This window comes from Oncorhynchus kisutch, linkage group LG9 (genome assembly GCF_002021735.2).
Source record: "Oncorhynchus kisutch isolate 150728-3 linkage group LG9, Okis_V2, whole genome shotgun sequence".
NCBI lineage: Eukaryota > Metazoa > Chordata > Actinopteri > Salmoniformes > Salmonidae > Oncorhynchus > Oncorhynchus kisutch.
The window spans coordinates 3357965-3379844 of NC_034182.2; the positions used below are offsets into that span (position 1 = coordinate 3357965).

Below are 21880 nucleotides of genomic sequence, written 5' to 3' on the forward strand. Positions count from 1 at the left end.
CCATTCTAATATTTTGTTCACATTTCTCGCCAAATAAAAAAGCCTGAGTTAAACATAACACTGAAAATAAATTATATTATAAAAAAGCTATACAATTATATCAGACTTTTTTCCAATTTGAGTGTTTTAACCGTTTTTGTAAGGAAAAAGTCAATTGCATAAAGTGGGTGATTGAGAATAAGAACTTCATTCTGAAGGCATTGAAATGAAATCAATTAACTTAACCTCTACAACTCTAGATGATGCATCATAGGTAAATAAAACAAAATATGATAGTTTAATGTAAATGTCAACGTGTGTTACATTTGATGCTTTATGGACAAACTACAGCAACATATTTTGTGTTTTATTCAAATAAATTTGGTTTTCTAAAGTAAAATTGTATACAATCTGGACCCGAGAATTTAGTCTGGATGCATTTCGGTAATGAGAATTTGGTATGAAAATTTACAAAATTCTGTAGAACGTTAAAAACCGATTTAAAATATACACTTTGCCATAAATTATACATCTTATACATTTTTGCAGATGCATCAAGGTTTTGTAAATCAATTTGCTACAGATATGTTTAAAACTGGTTTCATGATAATCACCCAGTTGCTGTTTTGTTCAGTGATTGGGCAAATGTAAACCCAGCACGAGGTTACAATCTCTGTGCTCTGGAACGCCGCTAGGACTAGGGACTGGGACCTGCCCAGTTTGTTTTGACGTCTCCTGGAGAAAGGAAGTGGCTTGCAGCAGTTAACATTCGTAGTACGTTTGAGCGACCGGACGTGGTTGGAGTTGTTCCGCGGAAGCAACAGCAGCAATGAAAACGAATTTGTAGCCACACTATGTTGCACTGGCCTGTAGCCTTTATTGAATATCTCAGCAACTGTGTTGCAAGTGAATGTAGCAGACTAGGAAGTAGGAACGTGGGCCTGAAGAAAATGCCGTCCTCCTGGCTAATGTACATATTTTTACATGTTTTGGTCTGTGATGGAGTTGTAGCACAAGTGGAAAGTAAGTCGTGCTTTTAATATTTTAAAATAAAATTGACAAGAGATTAATTTGTATAATTTTCAGATTACATCAAGGTTGCTGGTTGAAAGCCAATCATACTCTAGCTAACGTTAGCGTCTTATTGTTTTATATGAAGAAGATATATACGCCTTCTTTGAATCAGAGATATCAACTCCACTAACTCAGCGAATTGTTAACCATTCCTATGTTTGGAGATGTTACCTATTGTTGTAGTTAGTCTTCACATTGAGGCTGGAGAAATATGAACCACTCTCAAATTCATAGATGGAACTGTGGATGCACGGGCTGATAGTCCATGACATGGACTAACGTTAACTAGTTGTATTTTGAAATGGCATTGTTTGTTTACAAAGTCTCAAATATCAACAAAAACAAACAATGGAATTAAACAACCTTATTGTTTGGGTTATGATGAGGTGAAGACAGTTGTACTAGTTGCTGGAAAAGTGGAAGCATAACACTATTCAATATGTCTTCAACAGTAACATAGTTATGTGGAATTAGTCTGGTATTTCAAAAAAGGCTATTATTGCTCATGGTATATAAAAAAAGTTTATTTCACTCAATTTCATACCCAGGTTGTATAGGCTATGTAAATGCTACACTAAACATAGGATAAAATGCTGATTGTATACACCCACTCTTGCCATGCCAGTATGCACAACATTAAAAAATAGATATTTCTCTCATGGAATCTAATTCCTTTAATACTACATATAATTGTAATGTAGGGCTAATTACACTGCAAGTGAAATGGCCGCTAGTGAGGCATCTTTGGATTGGCCCTAGTGGACAGGTTGGATGCCATTGACATATTCAATGCTTGAGAAAGCAGCAGGCATTAGGAATTGGCTGCTTATGTTTTTTTGTTAAACGAATGGAAAAGAACCCATCATGGCAGTAATGCTTCTTTTTGTCTATTACTCTTGTAACAAACCATCACGTGTTGGAAAATTCAACAGAGAGAGAGAGAGGGAGAGAAAAGAGACCGGTGAGAAAGACAGGTGACAATTCAGGAGGTATGGACAGACAGAGACCAGAAAAGTAGATACAAGGCTGTACAAAGGATGGGGAGAGTAGAAAGTGAAAAAGCATGTGCAATACACAATCAGTGAGAACAACCAGCAGTCTATTTGGTGTCGCAGTAGTTACAATACAATAGTTGTGTTTGTATGAGGATCTGGCCTGCCTTGTTTTTGGTATATGTATATTTAATATATTTATGTATATTTTGGTATATTGTGGATTAAAGGTGTCCTTCTCAGATGTACTTACGATAGGCTCACATCCTGGATGATGTTGTCACAACCACAGGGGTAACCATATAGTCACAGCACCCTGTGCGAGATTTATCAGTGGGCCGTCAATGGAAATCAGAACAGCAGAACTGGAAAGACATTCACACTTACGGGTGGCCAACTCATAAAACATTTTAGAAAAAGGCTCAGTGCTGTTATCCTTGCAAGGTGAGGTATTGAGTGGTATTGAAAACAGCGGTGTCAATACTTTTTACCACTACCTTTTTGAGAAAAAGTATTACTAGTTAAACAGAATCTCTTTCTCTGAGCAATTGTATTAGTTTAAAACAATATCATTTCCAAATTTGTTGAGCATAGAATATACTGTAGCTCAGTATTTGAATTTATGTTATACAGTCATTTTGGCTCTTTAACGGTGTCAATAATTTAGGAACCACTGTATATAAATAAACCCAGTAACAGGTTGTGGATAGCCTGGGAGGATAATGCTGTAATATGTATTTCCTCTCTCAGATCGGGTGCTTTTCCTGTTCAACACCTTTCAGAACGTGAATGTGAATGAGAACGAGACCGTGCAGGCTGTGGTCTCCAGAATCCCCCTTGACGTGGCCTTTATCACCCTCCAGTTCCACACACAGCACAGCAATGCTACGCTGTCCTACACCAGGGTAAGACACTGACTCACGCACAAACACACACGCTCACAGTAAAATAGATTTATCTAATAGTCTAATTCAGGTCAATGTTCATTCATTCAAAATGACCTATTGCCCTATCAAACACGTACAAACAAACTCACACACACGATCGGCACTGATTGGTCCACTGACTTGTGGAGGGAAGTCAGATGATATGGAACCAGACTGCTTGCTCATCATGGGAGGAAGACAGGGCATGAGGCAAGGGTAAGATGGATTGACCAATCCTAGCCTTGGTCCCAGAGATCCAAAGGGTTGGGTGACGAAACAATCGCCAATCACCCTATCACACACACCGTTTCTAGTGACCCACTTACGGCAGTCTTGTGAGATTTGCAGACACTCTGAGTAGAGCTGTGGTCATGTGTTAGGCTGGTCACAAGCTCTTTGGTGCTGACGGAAACCTTTGAACGCCTTTCCCTCTTTCTACTGAAAACGCTTTGAACTAACTCAAAGTAGCCGTAACACAAGTAACTCAAAGTAGTCGTAACTCAGAATAGTCGTAACTCAATGTAGTTGTAACTCATGGTGGGAATAGGCTAAAGCAGTAAACATGCTCTGACTGTAGTGATGTCAACAATGAAAACTGTCCCCAACTATTAAGGGGAAAATGTACCAAACACAGCGTAGACAGTTAATGAGTGTCGTCTGGAAGTGAATATCACTACAAGTCGTTCTTTCTCCACTGTTTGTCAAAACCATCTGGCAGGTATAGCCTACAGCTAGGTGTGAAGAGGTGGTCAGCCAGGCGTCTGTGCACATTTCAGTAGTACTTTACATTACAGCACTGAGTAAAGCAGTAATAACATGGTGGTAGTATGGTAACTACTACATTAGAGGTACTCACAATGGAGACATTATTTGCCAGGATACATAGAAAATTGAGAGCAACTGAAACTTTCAGGCAAATCAGTGATTTTGAAATCAACTAAATACGGACTTAGAGCTTTAGAACACGGGTCTTCATGGGATTTCAGGCTTTGGTTTGGCGACAGAGTTGGATGGAAATAGGGCTGTGTTGTTGACTGACTATTTGAGTGATTTTCTGGTTGTCTGGTTGACTACTTTGGGCAGATGCCAGAGCTTGGCCTCTCTCTAACAGCGGTGGACTCAGGCCTTCTCTCACCCCTGATCCCCGGTCAGACCAAGCTCTCATGGTTCCTGCTGGCCCCTGATGGGGACTCTGTGGCCGGCACTGGGGTCATCCTCCCCTACACCAGCTCAGGTATGTATGCCCTTCCATCTCCGCTTCCCAAAATAATCCACCAATTCCTCTAAGTTTTAGGTGGCCTCCCACTATCTGTCAATGCCTTACATCACTTTTAGTGTTCCAGGATATTTTACCTCTCACTACTCACCCTCAATCCACCATTGTTTTAACCACTCCATATACCATGTCAAAACAATAGCAAGAGTATCTTGTAGATGTGGAGCCTGTTTCAAACAAACCCCAAAACAAAGTATGTCAGGTGGATTATTGAACAAAACAAATAGTCAACTGAGAACAAAATTTCAAAGCTGTTTTGTCTTCCACCAAACTGATTGTATCTGTGTAGAGTAATCTGCACTCTACAACTTCTCCACAGTCACCAGTAGGCCATCTGCATAGACCAATGGTACAAACTCTCAACAGTCTGCTACTACTGTACTGTCAATGGACTTCAAGAAAAAACAGTAACTTGATTGGCTGGTTTTAATAACGTGTTTTCTCTCTCTCTGCAGACCCAGTCCCTGGAGCTTGTAATCTGGAGTTTGGCCTGGACATTGACCCAAATATCTATCTCCACTACAACATTTTTGAGACTACTATCCACTTTGCACCTGCAAATATTGGATATTCAAGGTAACAACACACTAGAGGGTTTATGAATGAGCATCTTTGATTTAATCACTTCTGTCTCACTGCAAACCGATGTGAGGCAGGGCACACTCTGCATATGTTTTCGTTTTAAAGTTAACCCTAGTGAAAAGTCAACAATTAGCCAAAGAAATTGTCCTGTGACTGAAAGAAAATGCATTCTTATGAGTGCATTTTGTGTTGTCCTACATTTGTGTGGCTTTCGTTGTGGTGGAAGCAGAGTAAGAAATGTTTTAGTGCCAGGGCTCTGGCTAGGAATGTGCTTTAGTAGAGAAAATAGATTTACCCACAAGTGGCGAGGTACAGTGATTGGAACCCAACCTCTTCAGCATTTTGGGAGAGGGAAATCATTGATATTTTCTTATGTAAATAAAGAAAATACTTTGTTGCTATTAATCAGGCTATGGTGTGATAATGATCATAGGAGTTGGCAAGACAGCCCAAACAGATCTGGTGACCAGGATATGGGAAGTGCTGGCTTTTAGTATTTCCACATACAGTACCTACTCACTCGCATTACACGGACCGCAGAGTGGAAACACACACAAAATTCTGTCAGGGCCAAGCAGACTGCAGAGTGGAAAACACACACACACACACACACACACACACACACACACACACACACACACACACACACACACACACACACACACCACACACCACACACCACACCACACCACACCACACCACACCACACCACACACACACACACACACACACACACACACCTACACCTACACCTAAATTTACCTGGTACAAAAATAAATAGCTTTTGAAAAGCTGTGATTCAAAAAGCAAAAGACCAAAGAGGTCTGGGAGGTCTGTGGCGAAACAAAAAAAGAGTCTCAAAGATTTTGAATGAGACAAAAGTGATGGGGACACTTATTTTGCGTAGTCTCTGAATTGTATTTCAAAAAAGAAAGACACTCCGGCCCTTTCCGTTGCAGTTTCATATTGTTGTGTTATTATTATTTGTGATGGCCCTTCTGAGCCATCTTATTTCATTGTGAAAAATGTTGAATTAAAAAAAAAAAAAAAATCTACAACATTTCTGTTTTAAAGCTAGAATCCTTAATAGGTGAATGTCCATTTAGGATATTACAACAACCAAGAAGTTACTGTAAACAACCACTGTTTTTCTCCTCTGACATCACTGTACACACGATAGAACAGCCAAATATGCAGTGCACTTTTTTTCCCCCCGCAGCCGGACTCTTCTCTGCTCTGTTTTCATCAACAAAACAATAACAAAGGCACTGGGGGACGAACAGTGGTGCTGTTTCCCCCAAATGCGCATTCGTACTTTAAAGCAAACTTTCAGAATCCATTGTGAACTGACCTCTGTTTTAACCTCCTCAGGGGCTCCAATCCGCCCGCCTGTGACACTGAAGTAGGTGAAAACACTCGATGGCGCCTGAGGTATGACATCTACCAGTACTTCCTGCCTGAGAGCGACCTATCAGAGCAGAGCCTCATCACCAGCATCCAGAGTGTGGCCAATGTGCAGACCATGAGAGAGCATGGGACAAGGGTGAGTTGATAATAGTGTGAATGTAGTGCAAAATGGACATGTATAAAAATACAGATTGGGATTGTAGACTGTAAACTTGCTGGTTGTGGTGTAATGGTATGGTGAGCTTTTCTATTTTTTTTTCTCCCTGTAGGTCATGACACTATCATCCAATGATAAGACAGAGGTAGTGTTTAGCTCCATCCCAGGCCAGGGTGTCATCTACTCTGTCATAGTCAGAGACCCAGTGCTTAACACCTCTTCCTCGTATATCCCTGTCCACACCTACGCCTGCAGCTTCTCCTCCACCCTAGATGGCTGCGACACTCTGGGTAAGTGGGACAACCAGCACTGGGTCAAAAGGGTCTTTTTGCAGGGAAACGTCAGTCAATATATTTCTATAATAGAGACATTTCTAAAGATATCTGAGTATTCCTGTCTGAATTCCCGGGGCCTTATTCAATGAGATTTGTTGTTGAGTGGAAGAAGAGCATCATGTCATTCTACACAGAAGACGTTTACTGTACTGCAATCGTTCTGGCTGAGACCTTGAGGGCTATTTCTGTGGAAATCTTATAGAATGCACCTTGAAGGAGAGCATGCATTTAAGACCAGGGAAGATCAACACCAGTCCCCTGGGAATATGTTGACAGCTGATTTCAGCCTCTATCTTGATTAGCAACTGACTTATGAACCCATATGTCAACTCTTGTCAACAGTAACACACTGTAATGGAGCAATAAGCAATTTCAGAGCAGGAGATAAAAGAGAAACAATCGACACAGTGTCTCTTGTATGACCAACAACAAGTTAGACCAACTATGGGGAAAGACAGAATGACTAAAGGTTGATGTACTTTCTTTTCTTCTAGGGAAGATATCCACAAGGATCTTCTTCACCATCGCTGGTTTAGCTGGCCTCTTCGTGTGCTTCTTTGGGCACCGCTTCTTCAAATGTGGTGAGTAGGTGGAAACAAGTGTTGACTTACCAAGTTTTCCACTACATCACTGGGAGATAAGTCTGGGAAGTCGAGGGCTTTTCCTCCCTATAGAACACCAGTAATAAATAGCCGCTCCCAACTAGCTGTATCCCAGTAATTGATGGTTTGTGAAAGTCCAAGTCTCATTTAAAGTTCATGCCAGCCAACTAATGAAAATATGGCCTGGAGGTTAAAGGTCTTTTTGTAAACTGTTGCTCCCACATAATGGGCAAAAATAATGTGAAAGAAAAATAATAAATAGACTATTCACTGGTCATGTTTTTAGTTGAGTAGCAGGCTTAATCTGGGTCTATGAAACCAGTCGTAGATGTCATGCTAGAAAATGTGTGTTTCCTGTGTTGCTCTCCCATATTAAACTTTCCTCCCTTGTTCCCTTCTCCATCTTCCTCTCTCTTAGAGCTATTCTGTATGGGCTTTGGCTTTGCAGCATTTCTTTTTTTTGTCCTGATCACAAGAACTACAAAACTGGACTATGACAGTAAGTTCAAGTGATTTCAAATGAACATAAGATTGTAGACCTTGTCAGCCAGGTTGATAAGGACATTAATTATGTTGTGTGTTTTTTCTATAGTAAATATTGGTCTTCAGTTTATTTGGTCATATGCTTGTTCAGTTATCTCTGTACTCCCTCTGTAGTTTTTAATGCGTCTCCAAAGCATACAGTATTTTGGAATGAAATTAGCCATACAAACTGGCTTTGCGGCCAGACAAATTGCATTAATCGTCACAGGTCTTTCATAAATGCGAATTAGATAGTCATGCCATGTCAATATGATTTTCCCCAAAAAATTATCCTATTTTAATTTGGAAGCTCCAGTCGGTGCCCCCTGAAAGCATAGAGTTTTTCTGTGATTCAATCAGGTCAGCTCAGTTGAAAGAAACTCCTGTTGGTTTCATTAACTGGGAAATGCAATCAGATTCGCCAGTAAGTCAGTACAGTTGTTACAGTATGAAGATAAGTGATATTTAATTTTTTTAAATTAATTTAACCTTTGTTTAACTAGGCAAATAAGTTAAGAACAAATTCTTATTTACAATGACAGCCTAGGAACAGTGGGTTAACTGCCTTGTTCATGGGCAGAACAACAGATTTATACCTTGTCAGCTCGGGGATTCGATCGAGCAACGTTTCGGTTACTGGCCCAACACTCTAACCACTAGGATACCTGCCGCCTCACATGCCATCTAAAAGGCAGAGCAAAACATGTCACGTATGCATCTTATGCTTATTTTACAGTTTGTGTATGTTGATTTGGAGAAACCTAGAATGGCTTGCATTGGTGTTCGTGCTCCCCATATGCAAGGTGATGTCAGTGTTGGCTTGCATTGGTGTTCGTGCTCCCCATATGCAAGGTGATGTCAGTGTTGGCTTGTATGTGTTAGTCATAGAGGATGGCGGTGAGCGTATGAATTCAGAATTACACACTCGAAACCCTAATGTGATTTGGTCAGTGGTGGAGCTGATGGATGGGTGGCAGAACTCATCCAGGACGCAATGGGAAACTTCCCCAGTGCACAACACACAGTTCAGTGTGAAACAACACATTTCTGCATAGAACAAACATCTCACTGTAAAAGCCCATTCCAGTAATTAAGTTGGCGCACGGGTTCCAACATGCTGAAGAACACATGGTTTAGTATAAAGATAATTAAAGAATGTTAATCTATCTGTAGAGAAGTTGAGTTTAAAATTGATGGAGAAATTCCTGGGCTTGCTTTCATTTATTTGGGATCAGTCTGAGTTGGACCTCCTGCCAGAAGCTCAGGTTCTCATTCTTCTATAAAAAATAAAGATATTTGTCCAACTCCCTCTCCGTCTGACCCTGACAGAAGTGTCTGTGTTTCCTCCCTGCAGTCCGCCTGACCCTGACAGCAGTGATTGGCGTAGTGGGGGGAGTTATCCTGGTGATGAGCTGGTGGCGCTTCGGCTCAGTTATGTCCTGTGTCGTCGCCGTCGGTCTCATGTTGGGGTTCCTCATCTCCTCCATTGTCTTCTTCACGCCTGTCGGTAAAAGAACCAAAAAACACCTATGTCAGATTATTATTTATTTGATTGACTAGTTCAAGCAGGATAATGCTCAATCAGCTTAATGTTGTATGACACAGAAAGTATTGTAACAAAGTTGTAAAAAAAATCTCATCACTTCCTCAGGTGACATACAGGTGTTCCGTTCGAATGTGGTGTTCTGGGTGACGTTCAGCTGCATCGTGGTGGGGGTACCGCTCTTCTTTGTCCGCTGGCCAAGAGAGGTAGGCCCGGGTCCCTACCCCTCTGCACTTTCTTTACAGTGGCTGTCCAATTCAACGCCATAGTCCCCTCCCACTTTAAACTCAAGAAGGGCTTAGAACTTTCAAAGATTTCAAATCAAATCAAATTGTATTTGTCACATACACATGGTTAGCAGATGTTAATGCGAGTGTAGCGAAATGCTTGTTCTTCTAGTTCCGACAATGCAGTAATAACCAACATGTAATCTAGCTAACAATTCCAAAACTACTACCTTATAGACACAAGTGTAAGGGGATAAAGAATATGTACATAAAGATATATGAATGAGTGATGGTACAGAGCGGCATAGGCAAGATACAGTAGATGGTATTGAGTACAGTAACTCAATGTTAGTGGTGGCTGTTTAACAGTCTGATGGCCTTGAGATAGAAGCTGTTTTTCAGTCTCTCGGTCCCAGCTTTGATGCACCTGTACTGACCTCGCCTTCTGGATGATAGCGGGGTGAACAGGCAGTGGCTTGGGTGGTTGTTGTCCTTGAATATCTTTATGGCCTTCCTGTGACATCGGGTGATGTAGGTGTCCTGGAGGGCAGGTAGTTTGCCCCCGGTGATGCGTTGTGCAGACCTCACTACCCTCTGGAGAGCCTTACGGTTGTGGGCGGAGCAGTTGCCGTACCAGGCGGTGATACAGCCCGACAGGATGCTCTCGATTGTGCATCTGTAGAAGTTTGTGAGTGCTTTTGGTGATAAGCCAAATTTCTTCACCCTCCTGAGGTTGAAGAGGCGCTGCTGCGCCTTCTTCACGATGCTGTCTGTGAGGGTGGACCAATTCAGTTTGTCTGTGATGTGTACGCCGAGGAACTTAAAACTTACTACCCTCTCCACTACTGTTCCATCGATGTGGATAGGGGGGTGTTCCCTCTGCTGTTTCCTGAAGTCCACAATCATCTCCTTAGTTTTGTTGACGTTGAGTGTGAGGTTATTTTCCTGACACTACACTCCGAGGGCCCTCACCTCCTCCCTGTAGGCCGTCTCGTCGTTGTTGGTAATCAAGCCTACCACTGTTGTGTCGCCTGCAAACTTGATGATTGAGTTGGAGGCATGCGTGGCCACGCAGTCGTGGGTGAACAGGGAGTACAGGAGAGGGCTCAGAACGCACCCTTGTGGGGCCCCAGTGTTGAGGATCAGCGGGGTGGAGATGTTGTTGCCTACCCTCACCACCTGGGTGCGGCCCGTCAGGAAATCCAGTACCCAGTTGCACAGGGCGGGGTCGAGACCCAGGGTCTCGAGCTTGATGACGAGCTTGGAGGGCACTATGGTGTTAAATGCCGAGCTGTAGTCGATGAACAGCATTCTCACATAGGTATTCCTCTTGTCCAGATGGGTTAGGGCAGTGTGCAGTGTGGTTGAGATTGCATTGTCTGTGGACCTATTTGGGCGGTAAGCAAATTGGAGTGGGTCTAGGGTGTCAGGTAGGGTGGAGGTGATATGGTCCTTGACTAGTCTCTCAAAGTACTTCATGATGACGGAAGTGAGTGCTACGGGGCGGTAGTCGTTTAGCTCAGTTACCTTAGCTTTCTTGGTAACAGGAACAATGGTGGCCCTCTTGAAGCATGTGGGAACAACAGACTGGGATAGGGATTGATTGAATATGTCCGTAAACACACCAGCCAGCTGGTCTGCGCATGCTCTGAGGGCGCGGCTGGGGATGCCGTCTGGGCCTGCAGCCTTGCGAGGGTTGACACGTTTAAATGTTTTACTCATGTCGGCTGGGTGGGTTGGGAGGACAAATATGGAAATGGAGCCTCTGGGTAAAATTGCTTTGTGGGTGTTGTCTGTCTGCAGGGTAACATCACTACGTGTGGTGTAGCTGGAGCCTATGCTGTGGTGCTGGCTGTGAATGCTTACATATATACCAGCCTCTCCTACATCACCCTTAACATCCTCAAACGCTTCCTCAACGACAACTTCAGCAAGGCCTTTACTGATGTGCCTTTCCAGGACATTGGTGAGTAAAATCACTTCAGAGTTTTCTTTTATTTAACCTGCAGGCAGGCCATATGTTGTGCACCTGATTTTGACCTTTCAACCTAACATATTTTTGTCCTCTTGGTCTTCCAGATTTCATCATGATCACAGTGTGGGTGGTTCTAGGTGTGTCTGGTATCGTGCTACAGTTCTACCGGGAACGCACACGGCCCTTCTTCCCCCCCAGCCCTTACCTCATGTGGCTGCAAGAGCGGGAGCGCCGCAAGACCAACGTTCTGGACCCAAGCCACCACACGTCCTCACTCCCTTCCCGTCTCCTCGCCCGTGCCCGACAGCTGACTGGCAGGAGAGAGTCCGCTGGCGAGTGCACACCCCTCCTCCTTTAAACCATCCCATTTTACCCAGCCAGGTAGACAGATTCACCCCACTAGGAGGGTGCTATGGGGCATGGGCTCTCTATCTACAGGGAAAGCACCATTGCGTTTGGAGTCTTTCTATTCCAGATTATATATGTTTTCATGCCTTTGATGATGGTAACAGTCCATTAAGGTAGTGTTTATATGCCTGGGGAGGAACTTTGTCACAAAGTGCACACAGAGAATTTTCAAAAGATTATTTTCAAGCATGATTTGATTCACTTCCTCAGTCTTGTGGTATTTGGCTGCATGTTCTTAGAGGGTACTGAGGAAGTTGTTACCGCGGCCACTTAATATTGTGCCAAAATAGTTGGCCACTATCTCCCCTAGTACATCACAGTGCCTTTAAACAACTAGGGTTACAGCATACCAGTATGGGCAACATATGTGTTTTAGTACCACTGAATAGCACAAGAAAACATTTGGAACAGTAAGATGCAGACACATCATGCAGCCAGTCATTTTGAGGTGGCTTTGACAGCAACATTTGGTAGGTAGGTATTCATTTTAGTGTAAAAGTAAGTATACTTTGTTTATCTTAATACCACTCAATGAAATTGGAGGGCATATGTCCTGCCAGTTTTAATGGGTATGACACCACTGTTCTGGGTATGCCCATTTTGGCTCCAAATTGTTTTTAATGTTTTGTCAACATTTTTGTATGCAAACTGTCACTTTTACACCATGTTCTGTAAAACTGAGGCCACTATTTTTTTTCTATTTACAAATATGAACAATTACATTTAAGAAATATGAGCGATGTTTATATTGAAATATGTTTTGGGGACCCTTTTTGCGAAAGTTGTTGAATCGAACAATTAGTGGTATGGGTGGGAACTTGCAGCATAAAATGTATCCTCTCTTGATTTCATGGACATGTTTGATAGCACTCTAAAATCATAAACCACAAGTGGCAGGTGTAGGTGGATCCTGAGCACTGACGTTTATAGGAAATGGTGATATAGCCAAAATCAAATCAAATGTATTTATATAGCCCTTCGTACATCAGCTGATATCTCAAAGTGCTGTACAGAAACCCAGCCTAAAACCCCAAACAGCAAGCAATGCAGGTGTTGAAGCACGTTGGCTAGGAAAAACTCCCTAGAAAGGCCAAAACCTAGGAAGAAACCTAGAGGAACCAGGCTATGAGGGGTGGCCAGTCCTCTTCCTCTTCTGGCTGTCCTGGGTGGAGATTATAACAGAACATGGTCAAGATGTTCAAATGTTCATAAATGACCAGCATGGTCAAATAGGTCTGGGACAGGTAGCATGTCCGGTGAACAGGTCAGGATACCATAGCTGCAGGCAGAACAGTTGAAACTGGAGCAGCAGCACCGCCAGGTGGACTGGGGACAGCAAGGAGTCATCATGCCAGGTAGTCCTGAGGCATGGTCCTAGGGCTCAGGTCCTCCGAGAGAAAGAGAGAATTAGAGAGAGCATACTTAAATTCACACAGGACACCGGATAAGACAGGAGAAGTACTCCAGATATAACAAACTGACCCTAGCCCCCCGACACAAACTACTGCAGCATAAATACTGGAGGCTGAGACGGGAGGGGCCAGGAGACACTGTGGCCCCATCCGATGATACCCCTGGACAGGGCCAAACAGGAAGGATATAACCCCACCCACTTTGCCAAAGCACAGCCCCCACACCACTAAAGGGATATCTTCAACCACCAACTTACCATCCTGAGACAAGGCCGAGTATAGCCCACAAAGATCTCCGCCACGGCACAACCCAAGGGGAGTTTCCTGAAGTGTTGAGCAGTAGCAGGGAGAGCAAACAACAAGTGCCTCTATTGCTCTGTCAGGTGGCCTGCTGTTTATGTTCTCTATTGCCAGCTTTCGTTTGGTAAGGCATTTTCAGTGTTTCCCCTATGACTTTTTCTTTAGCAGTGGTGCAAGGGTAGGTGGGTGGGTGCATTGCTAGTATTGTAAGCACTATGTCCTGCCAGCTGTTCCCATAGACCTGCAATCATTGACCAAACGACTATCCCTTTAAAAGCGCATCTCTGCAATTTATTGAACCTAGGGGAAACACAAATTTTAAGGTAGTCCAATATTTGTTTTGTGGGACTTTTTCTTTAGGTTATTTCTCTCTCATTACCCACCCAGTATGTGCTTTGGTATGAAAAGCTGGCTTATTGAGGCATTAATGATGTGTACAGGAGTTTGCCTGCAGTCACATGACATGGTTTATTAATGCATTCCATGACCGATGTCAGTTTTTCCTCCAAATGTTCAGTAATATTGAAATTTAAGTAGATAATTTAAGAGATTATTTTCCCTCTTGTGCAGAACAACAAGGTATCCTCAGATGCAGTGTAATATCCAACCAGTGATTTTGAGAATACTCGCCATTTGCACACGACAGGATGTTGAATTAAAATTTGATAGGGAATTTATTGATATTTTATGATTAGCAGAATCACCTGACAGGATTCAGATTACAATGTCAAGGATGGGAAAGACAAATGCAGGCAGAAATGGCCATTTCTACTTTTCTCAGTTTGCAAACCAAAACACACAGGGGTGTGAGGACGCCGACATTGTAAAATTATAGCCATACTGTTGAAATTCCTCACTAGGTAATGCTTCTATGCACTAAGATTACTGATGAAGCTTTCTTAAAGGTCAAGGTTACCTTTCAGTATTTTTCACTACAGCTCTTAGGTACTTACCTTTTCATGTGCCATGTCTTGTTTTAAAATGGGTTGTTTGTCTACAGTGTTTGTTTTGTGTGAGAAATTTGATAAATTGTTTTTCCTAAAAATGACTTGTTCGTTTCTCTGCTCCTCTTGTCCCAAACGTTTGTCATCAGTGAAGTTGTGATGTATCATGGTGCAACCATTAGGTCCAGTTTACAGTCTACGTACAGTAAGATATGCATTCCAAATAGTCCTGTTCACACATACGGTTTTTCCACCACTGGGTTTCAGCCAGAGGGCACTGGCCAAATTTGAACATGTTTCTTTCAAGTGTTTTATTGTCATTCAAGAGCAGCACTTTCACTCATTCACACTTTAAAACCCCACAGGCTCATCAGATATAGCACAATGCGTGCCAAGACTAAAAATGCATGACAGACTAAACTGCTGGAGGATTTTCCCATTTGTCTCAGAGGCTTCCTACTGTATACCTCCAATGTAGTGTGACAGGTGGGCGGCAGTATGACCTGGGGCATCGTTCGTTGTTGAGTGCACTCTGGGAGTCTGTGTGGCTGTAGGTGATTGGGGGGGTATGGTCTGTACAAGGTGGGGGCGCATACACACACACACTCCAAGCTCGTGCTGGTGTGGGCCTAACTCTTCCGGAGGCTGATGTCGGCACTGGTCAACAGGGCAGACAGGGATGTGCTATCCGAGGCCTCCTCTCTCGTCAGAACTAGGAAGGCTTCTCGACTGATCCCTAGCAGCTCACGAAGACCACTGTTCTCCAGCTGCTCAAAAAAAAAATGCATACATTTTTAACAGTATGTTTGAAATAGTAGTACTGTTAGTACTCAGGCAATGCTTTTAGTAAACAGTGAGAATACAGACAACCTGTGTGACTCACCTCTAGTTGCTTGATCCTCTCCTCGTCTTCACACAACCTCCCCTCGTCCACTTCGATGGCCTTCCTCATCACCGTAGCCATCTCGTTGATCTTTTCTATGTGCGCTTGCATTTCCTGCAGAGTCATAGAATAGAAACAATATAAATATTTGCTTTGAACTTCTTCGATACAAGAAGAAAGGGTAGCTCCTGAGTGCGATGTGACACTAGAAGAGGGTGGGTCACTCACAGTGGTGTGCTGCTCCTTTAATTGGTTGACGATGGCTGGGTCGTCCTTCTTACTGGCCATGAGGAGTCTGAAGACCTGCTCCCTGTATTTAGTCATGATGAGCTCTATGGCAGACTGGTGTTCCTCCAGGGAGGTTCTCAACTCTGCAGGGAGAGAAGATATAGATACATTTCTATGGATTTATCCAGACAGGGTACTTTTTCAACTGGTAATATGCCTGTTATGAAACCAATAAATAGAGTAGCTTCATTTGTTTTTCAGCTTATCACACTCTGCTCTACCTTTGTTTTCCTGCTGTAGGTCACGGATCTGCCGGTTTTCCTGCTGGATGCCCATGACGAGGCTGGAACGGGGCCGATGCCGGGCTACCCGGTTCAGCGACTCAATCTCCTCCTGATACTGCAAACAGATACACAGAACTCCAGTCAACTCAATAAAGGTCAGTTAAAGGCAAGTGTGTACCCTTTCCAACATCAATCAAAAGCTGCACCACCAGTGACATTGGCATTACCTGTTTCATGGCCTCCACCCTCTTGTTAAGGGACGTTGTCTGTTCGATAAGTACCTCCGCTGCATTGTCATGGTTGCGGAGTCTTTCCACCAGCGACTTGGCGTCTGACAATACATTTTCTAATGAACACGACATCTCTGTTTGAATAAGTACACTGGAAGGAAAATAAGGTTAAGATGCTGCTCCAAAGCCTCACCAAACATGAATACATCATTCAATTTCTCCCCCTTCTCCCTAGAATGTGCACTTGCTCACTGCCCCTCAAGGATTTGAAAGTATTGGATTGGTATAAGTATGTGCTAAACTAGAGGGAGATCCAACCAGATTTATCAAATCAGTCCAAATGTAACTTAGAGGAAGATTTAAGATTCTTAGGCAAAGTTGCATCTTGGCATCCAAGGCTACATCTTGGCATCCATTACATAAATACTTAGCACATGAGCTTGTCAAAATGCATGGAATAAAATCCTGACAGAGTCACCATATCCAAACAATACTAAACATCATGATTTGACCTGGACCCTCATTCATGTACCTTTACTGCCTAAATAGCTCGCATAATCTCCCGGTCAGCAGGGACGTATTCATTACGTAAACCGTTTAACCTTTAAGAACCAAACAGAGAAAAACAAGAGTTTCTACTGGACAATTTAAGGAAGGTCCCGCCCCGTTTGCTTGCGTTTGGGAAACGTTTCACAATAGAATCGGCGTAATGAATACGCCCCTGGTATACAGCTAACCTTCAGAGTTTGACTCTTTTTCCAGTGACTGACCAGTGGACACCAAAAGGATGTTTGCAAAGTATTCGAACAGGGTACTTTAGCTAGCTGATAATTACGACAACCTACTGACTGTCGCAATCGGAATGATGTTGTTAGACAGTTGTCAGTCAGATACTAGCTAGCGAATCAACAAGGTTAGCTAGCTACAGTAGCTAGTTAAATGCTACGGAAATCGGGTGAATCGGTCACTGTAAATACAAGCAAACAAAAGCTGCAAGAGTCTCATGTTGGTATTGTATTTTCTGAAAAGTTGCTATACTTAGCTGTCAGAAGAAAAGTGAAATTACACACAAAACGAACCAATACTCGTAGATTTACCTTAGCGAGAAACTCCTTAGCCAAGCAGTACACTTCCCGTTGTTACTGCTGCAGTCTGGGAAATGTATGAACACGTTCCGGATTCTTTAGATTACAAACGCTGCGGTCAATCTGAATAGCCTCCCCTCCTTCTATATTCCAGTTAGGATAGCTAGGTCTATCAGACACATTTCCCCAATCAGATACTGATTACATTACGTAATATCTCTGATACTAATTTTCCAGTTTTCTTTCTTTGATTTTCTTTCACTGTGTGCGTTCTGTACTCCAACCTGTGGGTGGCAACAACACGCTAAGAAACATTTAGTCTGCCCGGAAATCCAATTTAGGAGAAGTAGGAGAAACAACAAAGATGGCGGACAGGCTAACGCAACTTCAAGATGCAGTCAATTCGGTATGATACATTTTTTAAATTTAGCTATTAGTACACCCCACAATTTTTTTTCATGCTCAGCAAATTGTCATGTCACGTTTAGATTGACTGACTTAGTATTTGGAAGCGGACTAGGCTGAATAATGACAGCTAGCTAGTTGGCTAAGTTCTCTTTATCGTTTCTCGGTTGCAAGGTTTGCTGAGCTAATTAACTTTAGCTACCTAACAAACAATCACGTTGTTTAATGTCTTATATTTGTGTTAGGTCAAAATGCTCTCATGACTATTTTTCTGACGTGTTTTTGATGTCTTTCAGCTTGCTGATCAGTTTTGCAATGCAATCGGGGTGCTGCAGCAGTGTGCGCCGCCAGCTTCGTTCAGCAACATACAGACAGCAATCAACAAGGACCAGCCATCGAACCCCACTGAGGGTAAGGACATGTCAAATATTAGATCCAAGTGGGATACCATTGGGGCATGTTTGCCTTTGGGCCGGGCAACCTGAGTTCCAGACTTACACCCATCGTTTGCTACAAAGCAAATGTTATTTGCGCCGAATACAACAGATCACCTTACAGGGAAATGCTTACATACAAGCCCTTAACCAACAATGCACTAGTGTCAGAAGTGGGTTGTACTCCACAGAAATAGAATCTGTGATTCTATTTCTCTGATGTACTCTCCTGTGATGCTGTTGGAGGTAAGAAGGATGGACATAGGAAGGCACTTGAAAGAAAGTTGGAGTGCTTCCAGTTCTGAGGGGTTTGTATAGGGAACCTAGCCAATGTAAGTCTGTTACGACTTTCCCCAAGTTGGAGCAGTGGACAGTGTGTTTGCCTTCGGACAGGGTGACCCAAGTTCAAGACATACCCTTGCCATTTGCTTACATTGTTAGCCACCAGCAATGTGAAAATCATTTTTGACACCTTGCTGATACAAATGTAATCTTATGTCGCATAAATATAATACAATTTGACGGAAATAACGACTTTGGCCTAACAGCGCTATTTGCATATGAAAAGTTTACGGATTACATCTTTAATTTGAAATGGGGTTGTTATTCCTTTCCCTAGAGTATGCCCAACTATTTGCTGCACTCATTGCCCGGACAGCTAAGGATGTGGACGTGCTGATTGACTCACTGCCTAGTGAGGAGTCCACGGCAGCTCTACAGGTATGGAGGTTGAATTTACTCCTGTGATTCAACAGGAGTGGAAAACCTCCAACTAGAATGCCATTCCCATGTTGAAAATTATTATAGTACATTCTTTCAAGTGAAAGCGATAGTTCAATTCTAATTCTGTATTGCTATACTCTTACTTTGGAAATAGCATATGGAGCCAGTTGAGGACTGGCTGGAATCTGTAACTACTTTGGTTGCAATCCAAGTCAGACTTGTAAGTGGCTATCCTTAGCATTGGTTACCATAGCCCTGTCCCGGGCATACAAACAAATAGCATTGGTAAATCACCTTATAAGATGTCTAGATGGGAATATTTACTCTCCACTCTCACTTTGGCACACATTACTTCAAATAACTACCGTTTCTATACATTTTGTATGGAGATTTTATTGACTTTCTTCGCTCCCTCTTTTTCCCCTCACCACCTCTCACCTTTCTTATTTTATTCCCTGCCCCTCTCCCTAGGCGGCCAGTCTGCGGCAGTTGGAGGAGGAGAATCATGATGCAGCGGCACGTCTCGAAGAGGTGGTATACCGAGGGGACTTGCTACTGGAGAAGATCCAAAGCGCCCTGGCTGATATTGCTCAGTCACAACTTCGTACTCGCAGTGGAGGGCCCAGCCAGACCACACCGCCTGAATCATGACCCCCACACATGGGGCAAAGACATTCTCACATCACTTTCTCACATAAATACACCAGAGGGCGCAAATGTGTACAGGAAATCAAATAAAGAACCCACTGGGTGGACCTGAACAGCTGACCTCTCAAGGATGTGAATCTATGGAAAATACTTCTTGCAATATGTGAGTGGGACATTGGGAAGTTGGTGCTTGGGGAATTCAGTGAGGCAAGCCATGAACCCACATGTTTCTTTACACAAGGACCTTGAGTTCTGCCAGCAAGGAACTGTTTACTCTGTCCTTTTCTTAGCACACTCTATTTTGGATTAAAAAGCACTGCTCCGGTGTCAACATCTGCTGTCAATTTCTTAACCCTGGTTATTTTGAGGATGCTAGTTATGGGTCTGCTGAGTGCTGTTGGTAGCCATTTTTGTACATACTGAAAGCAGCTGGTGAAAGGAACAACAATCCTAAATTGATAGAAGCCCATGCTGCATACCAACAAATACTACCCCTATACAAGCAAGCCCTGTTGTTTTAGAAAGTCAGGTTTTGTATTATTTTATACCAATGTTTTTATCAACAGTTTATTTCAAGGCATAAATGGCATTTTAAAATGAAGTTGACTTTTTGCAATTCACGTGGAATGTTGGTGCTTTTTTAAATGTTTTGTATTTTGATATGCAACACAGACAAACCTTGGCCCCACCGAAAGATGGCTTTCAGAATGCCCTTGAATTGAAAGTGTTCAAGTCTTATATATTAAGGGGATTCGATTGAGCAGTTTGGGTTGAACCGACTATAGCTCGTAATGTGACTGGGCAGACTCGTGAGTGAGGCGCAACCTGCTCAAATCGAACGGTAATCTGCACAGCTCGTGATATTGTCAACATTGTGCATCATTCAGAAACATACACTGCTCAAAACAATAAAGGGAACACTTAAACAACCCAATGTAACTCCAAGTCAATCACACTTCTGTGAAATCAAACTGTCCACTTAGGAAGCAACACTGATTGACAATACATTTCACATGCTGTTGTGCATATGGAATAGACAACAGGTGGAAATTATAGGAAATTAGCAAGACACACCCAATAAAGGAGTGGTTCTGCAGGTGGTGACCACAGACCACTTCTCAGTTCCTATGCTTCCTGGCTGATGTTTTGGTCACTTTTGAATGCTGGCGGTGCTTTCCCTCTAGTGGCAGCATGAGACGGAGTCTACAACCCACACAAGTGGCTCAGGTAGTGCAGCTCATCCAGGATGGAACATCAATGCGAGCTGTGGCAAGAAGGTTTGCTGTGTCTGTCAGCGTAGTGTCCAGCGCATGGAGGCGCTACCAGGAGACATGGAGGAGGGCAACAACCCAGCAGCAGGACCGCTACCTCCGCCTTTGTGCCAGGAGGAGCACTGCCAGATCCCTGCAAAATGACCTCCAGCAGGCCACAAATGTGCATGTGTCTGCTCAAACGGTCAGAAACAGACTCCATGAGGGCCCGACGTCCACAGGTAGGGGTTGTGCTTACAGCCCAACACCGTGCAGGATGTTTGGCAATTGCCAGAGAACACCAAGATTGGCAAATTCGCCACTGGCGCCCTGTGCTCTTCACAGATGAAAGCAGGTTCACACTGAGCACATATGACAGATGTGACAGAGTCCGGAGACGCCGTGGAGAACGTTCTTCTGCCTGCAACATCCTCCATAATGACCGGTTTGGCGGTGGGTCAGTCATGGTGTGGGGTGGCATTTCTTTGGGGGGCCGCAGGCCAGAGGTAGCCTGACTGCCATTAGGTACTAAGATGAGATCCTCAGACCCCTTGTGAGACCATATGCTGGTGCGGTTGGCCCTGGGTTCCTCCTAATGCAAGACAATGCTAGACCTCGAGGCTGGAGTGTGTCAGCAGTTTCTGCAAGAGGAAGGCATTGATTATATGGGCTGGCCCGCCTGTTCCCCAGACCTGAATCCAATTGAGCACATCTGGGACATCATGTCTCGCTCCATCCACCAACGCCACGTTGCACCACAGACTGTCCAGGAGTTGGCGGATGCTTTAGTCCAGGTCTGGGAGGAGATCCCTCAGGAGACCATCCGCCACCTCCTCAGGAGCATGCCCAGGCGTTGTAGGGAGTTCATACAGGCACGTGGAGGCCACACACACTACTGAGCCTCATTTTGACTTGTTTTAAGGACATTACATCAAAGTTGGATCAGCCTGTAGTGTAGTTTTCCACTTTAATTTTGAGTGTGACTCCAAATCCAGACCTCCATGGGTTGATACATTTGATTTCAATTGATAATTTGTGTGATTTTGTTG

The 21880-nt window shown here is 43.4% G+C and overlaps 3 protein-coding genes across 4 annotated transcripts; 2 read left to right on the forward strand and 1 right to left on the reverse strand.

The window, feature by feature from the left end:
* Positions 1-694: 694 nt before the first annotated feature.
* On the forward strand, positions 695-14765 carry LOC109896601 (transmembrane 7 superfamily member 3-like). The gene is made up of 12 exons (XM_020490880.2): positions 695-1002; positions 2796-2950; positions 4055-4205; positions 4703-4823; positions 6201-6372; positions 6506-6683; positions 7223-7309; positions 7749-7829; positions 9207-9359; positions 9504-9601; positions 11426-11588; positions 11702-14765. Exons 1-12 carry the CDS (start codon positions 834-836, stop codon positions 11953-11955), a joined length of 1782 nt encoding a protein of 593 aa, XP_020346469.2. The 5' UTR covers positions 695-833; the 3' UTR covers positions 11956-14765.
* Positions 14766-14947: 182 nt separating this feature from the next.
* On the reverse strand, positions 14948-18330 carry LOC109896590 (FGFR1 oncogene partner 2 homolog). Of its 2 annotated transcripts, XM_020490869.2 has the most exons (6): positions 17384-18330; positions 16284-16437; positions 16054-16171; positions 15773-15915; positions 15545-15658; positions 14948-15428 (listed from the first exon to the last, which is right to left on the reverse strand). In XM_020490869.2, exons 2-6 carry the CDS (start codon positions 16416-16418, stop codon positions 15291-15293), a joined length of 648 nt encoding a protein of 215 aa, XP_020346458.1. In that variant the 5' UTR covers positions 16419-16437; positions 17384-18330; the 3' UTR covers positions 14948-15290. The 2 variants fall into 2 exon arrangements, with proteins under 2 accessions (XP_020346458.1, XP_020346457.1); XM_020490868.2 differs by having other exon boundaries at positions 15545-15915; positions 17384-17665.
* LOC109896592 (mediator of RNA polymerase II transcription subunit 21) lies at positions 17697-20440 on the forward strand. Its single transcript, XM_031831522.1, has 4 exons — positions 17697-17777; positions 18073-18187; positions 18830-18930; positions 19405-20440. Exons 1-4 carry the CDS (start codon positions 17736-17738, stop codon positions 19582-19584), a joined length of 438 nt encoding a protein of 145 aa, XP_031687382.1. The 5' UTR covers positions 17697-17735; the 3' UTR covers positions 19585-20440.
* The last annotated feature ends 1440 nt before the right edge of the window (positions 20441-21880 follow it).

Coding starts and splice junctions, on each gene's coding strand:
- LOC109896590 (XM_020490868.2), bottom strand. CDS start 16,418: ATGTCGTGTTCATTAGAAAATGTATTGTCAGACGCCAAGTCGCTGGTG. Junction 16,172..16,283: donor GGGTGGAGGCCATGAAACAG/GTAATGCCAATG, acceptor ATCTGTTTGCAG/TATCAGGAGGAGATTGAGTC. Junction 15,916..16,053: donor CCTACAGCAGGAAAACAAAG/GTAGAGCAGAGT, acceptor CTCTCCCTGCAG/AGTTGAGAACCTCCCTGGAG.
- LOC109896601 (XM_020490880.2), top strand. CDS start 834: ATGTTGCACTGGCCTGTAGCCTTTATTGAATATCTCAGCAACTGTGTT. Junction 4,824..6,200: donor GCAAATATTGGATATTCAAG/GTAACAACACAC, acceptor TAACCTCCTCAG/GGGCTCCAATCCGCCCGCCT. Junction 6,373..6,505: donor TGAGAGAGCATGGGACAAGG/GTGAGTTGATAA, acceptor TTCTCCCTGTAG/GTCATGACACTATCATCCAA.
- LOC109896592 (XM_031831522.1), top strand. CDS start 17,736: ATGGCGGACAGGCTAACGCAACTTCAAGATGCAGTCAATTCG. Junction 17,778..18,072: donor TTCAAGATGCAGTCAATTCG/GTATGATACATT, acceptor GATGTCTTTCAG/CTTGCTGATCAGTTTTGCAA. Junction 18,188..18,829: donor GCCATCGAACCCCACTGAGG/GTAAGGACATGT, acceptor TCCTTTCCCTAG/AGTATGCCCAACTATTTGCT.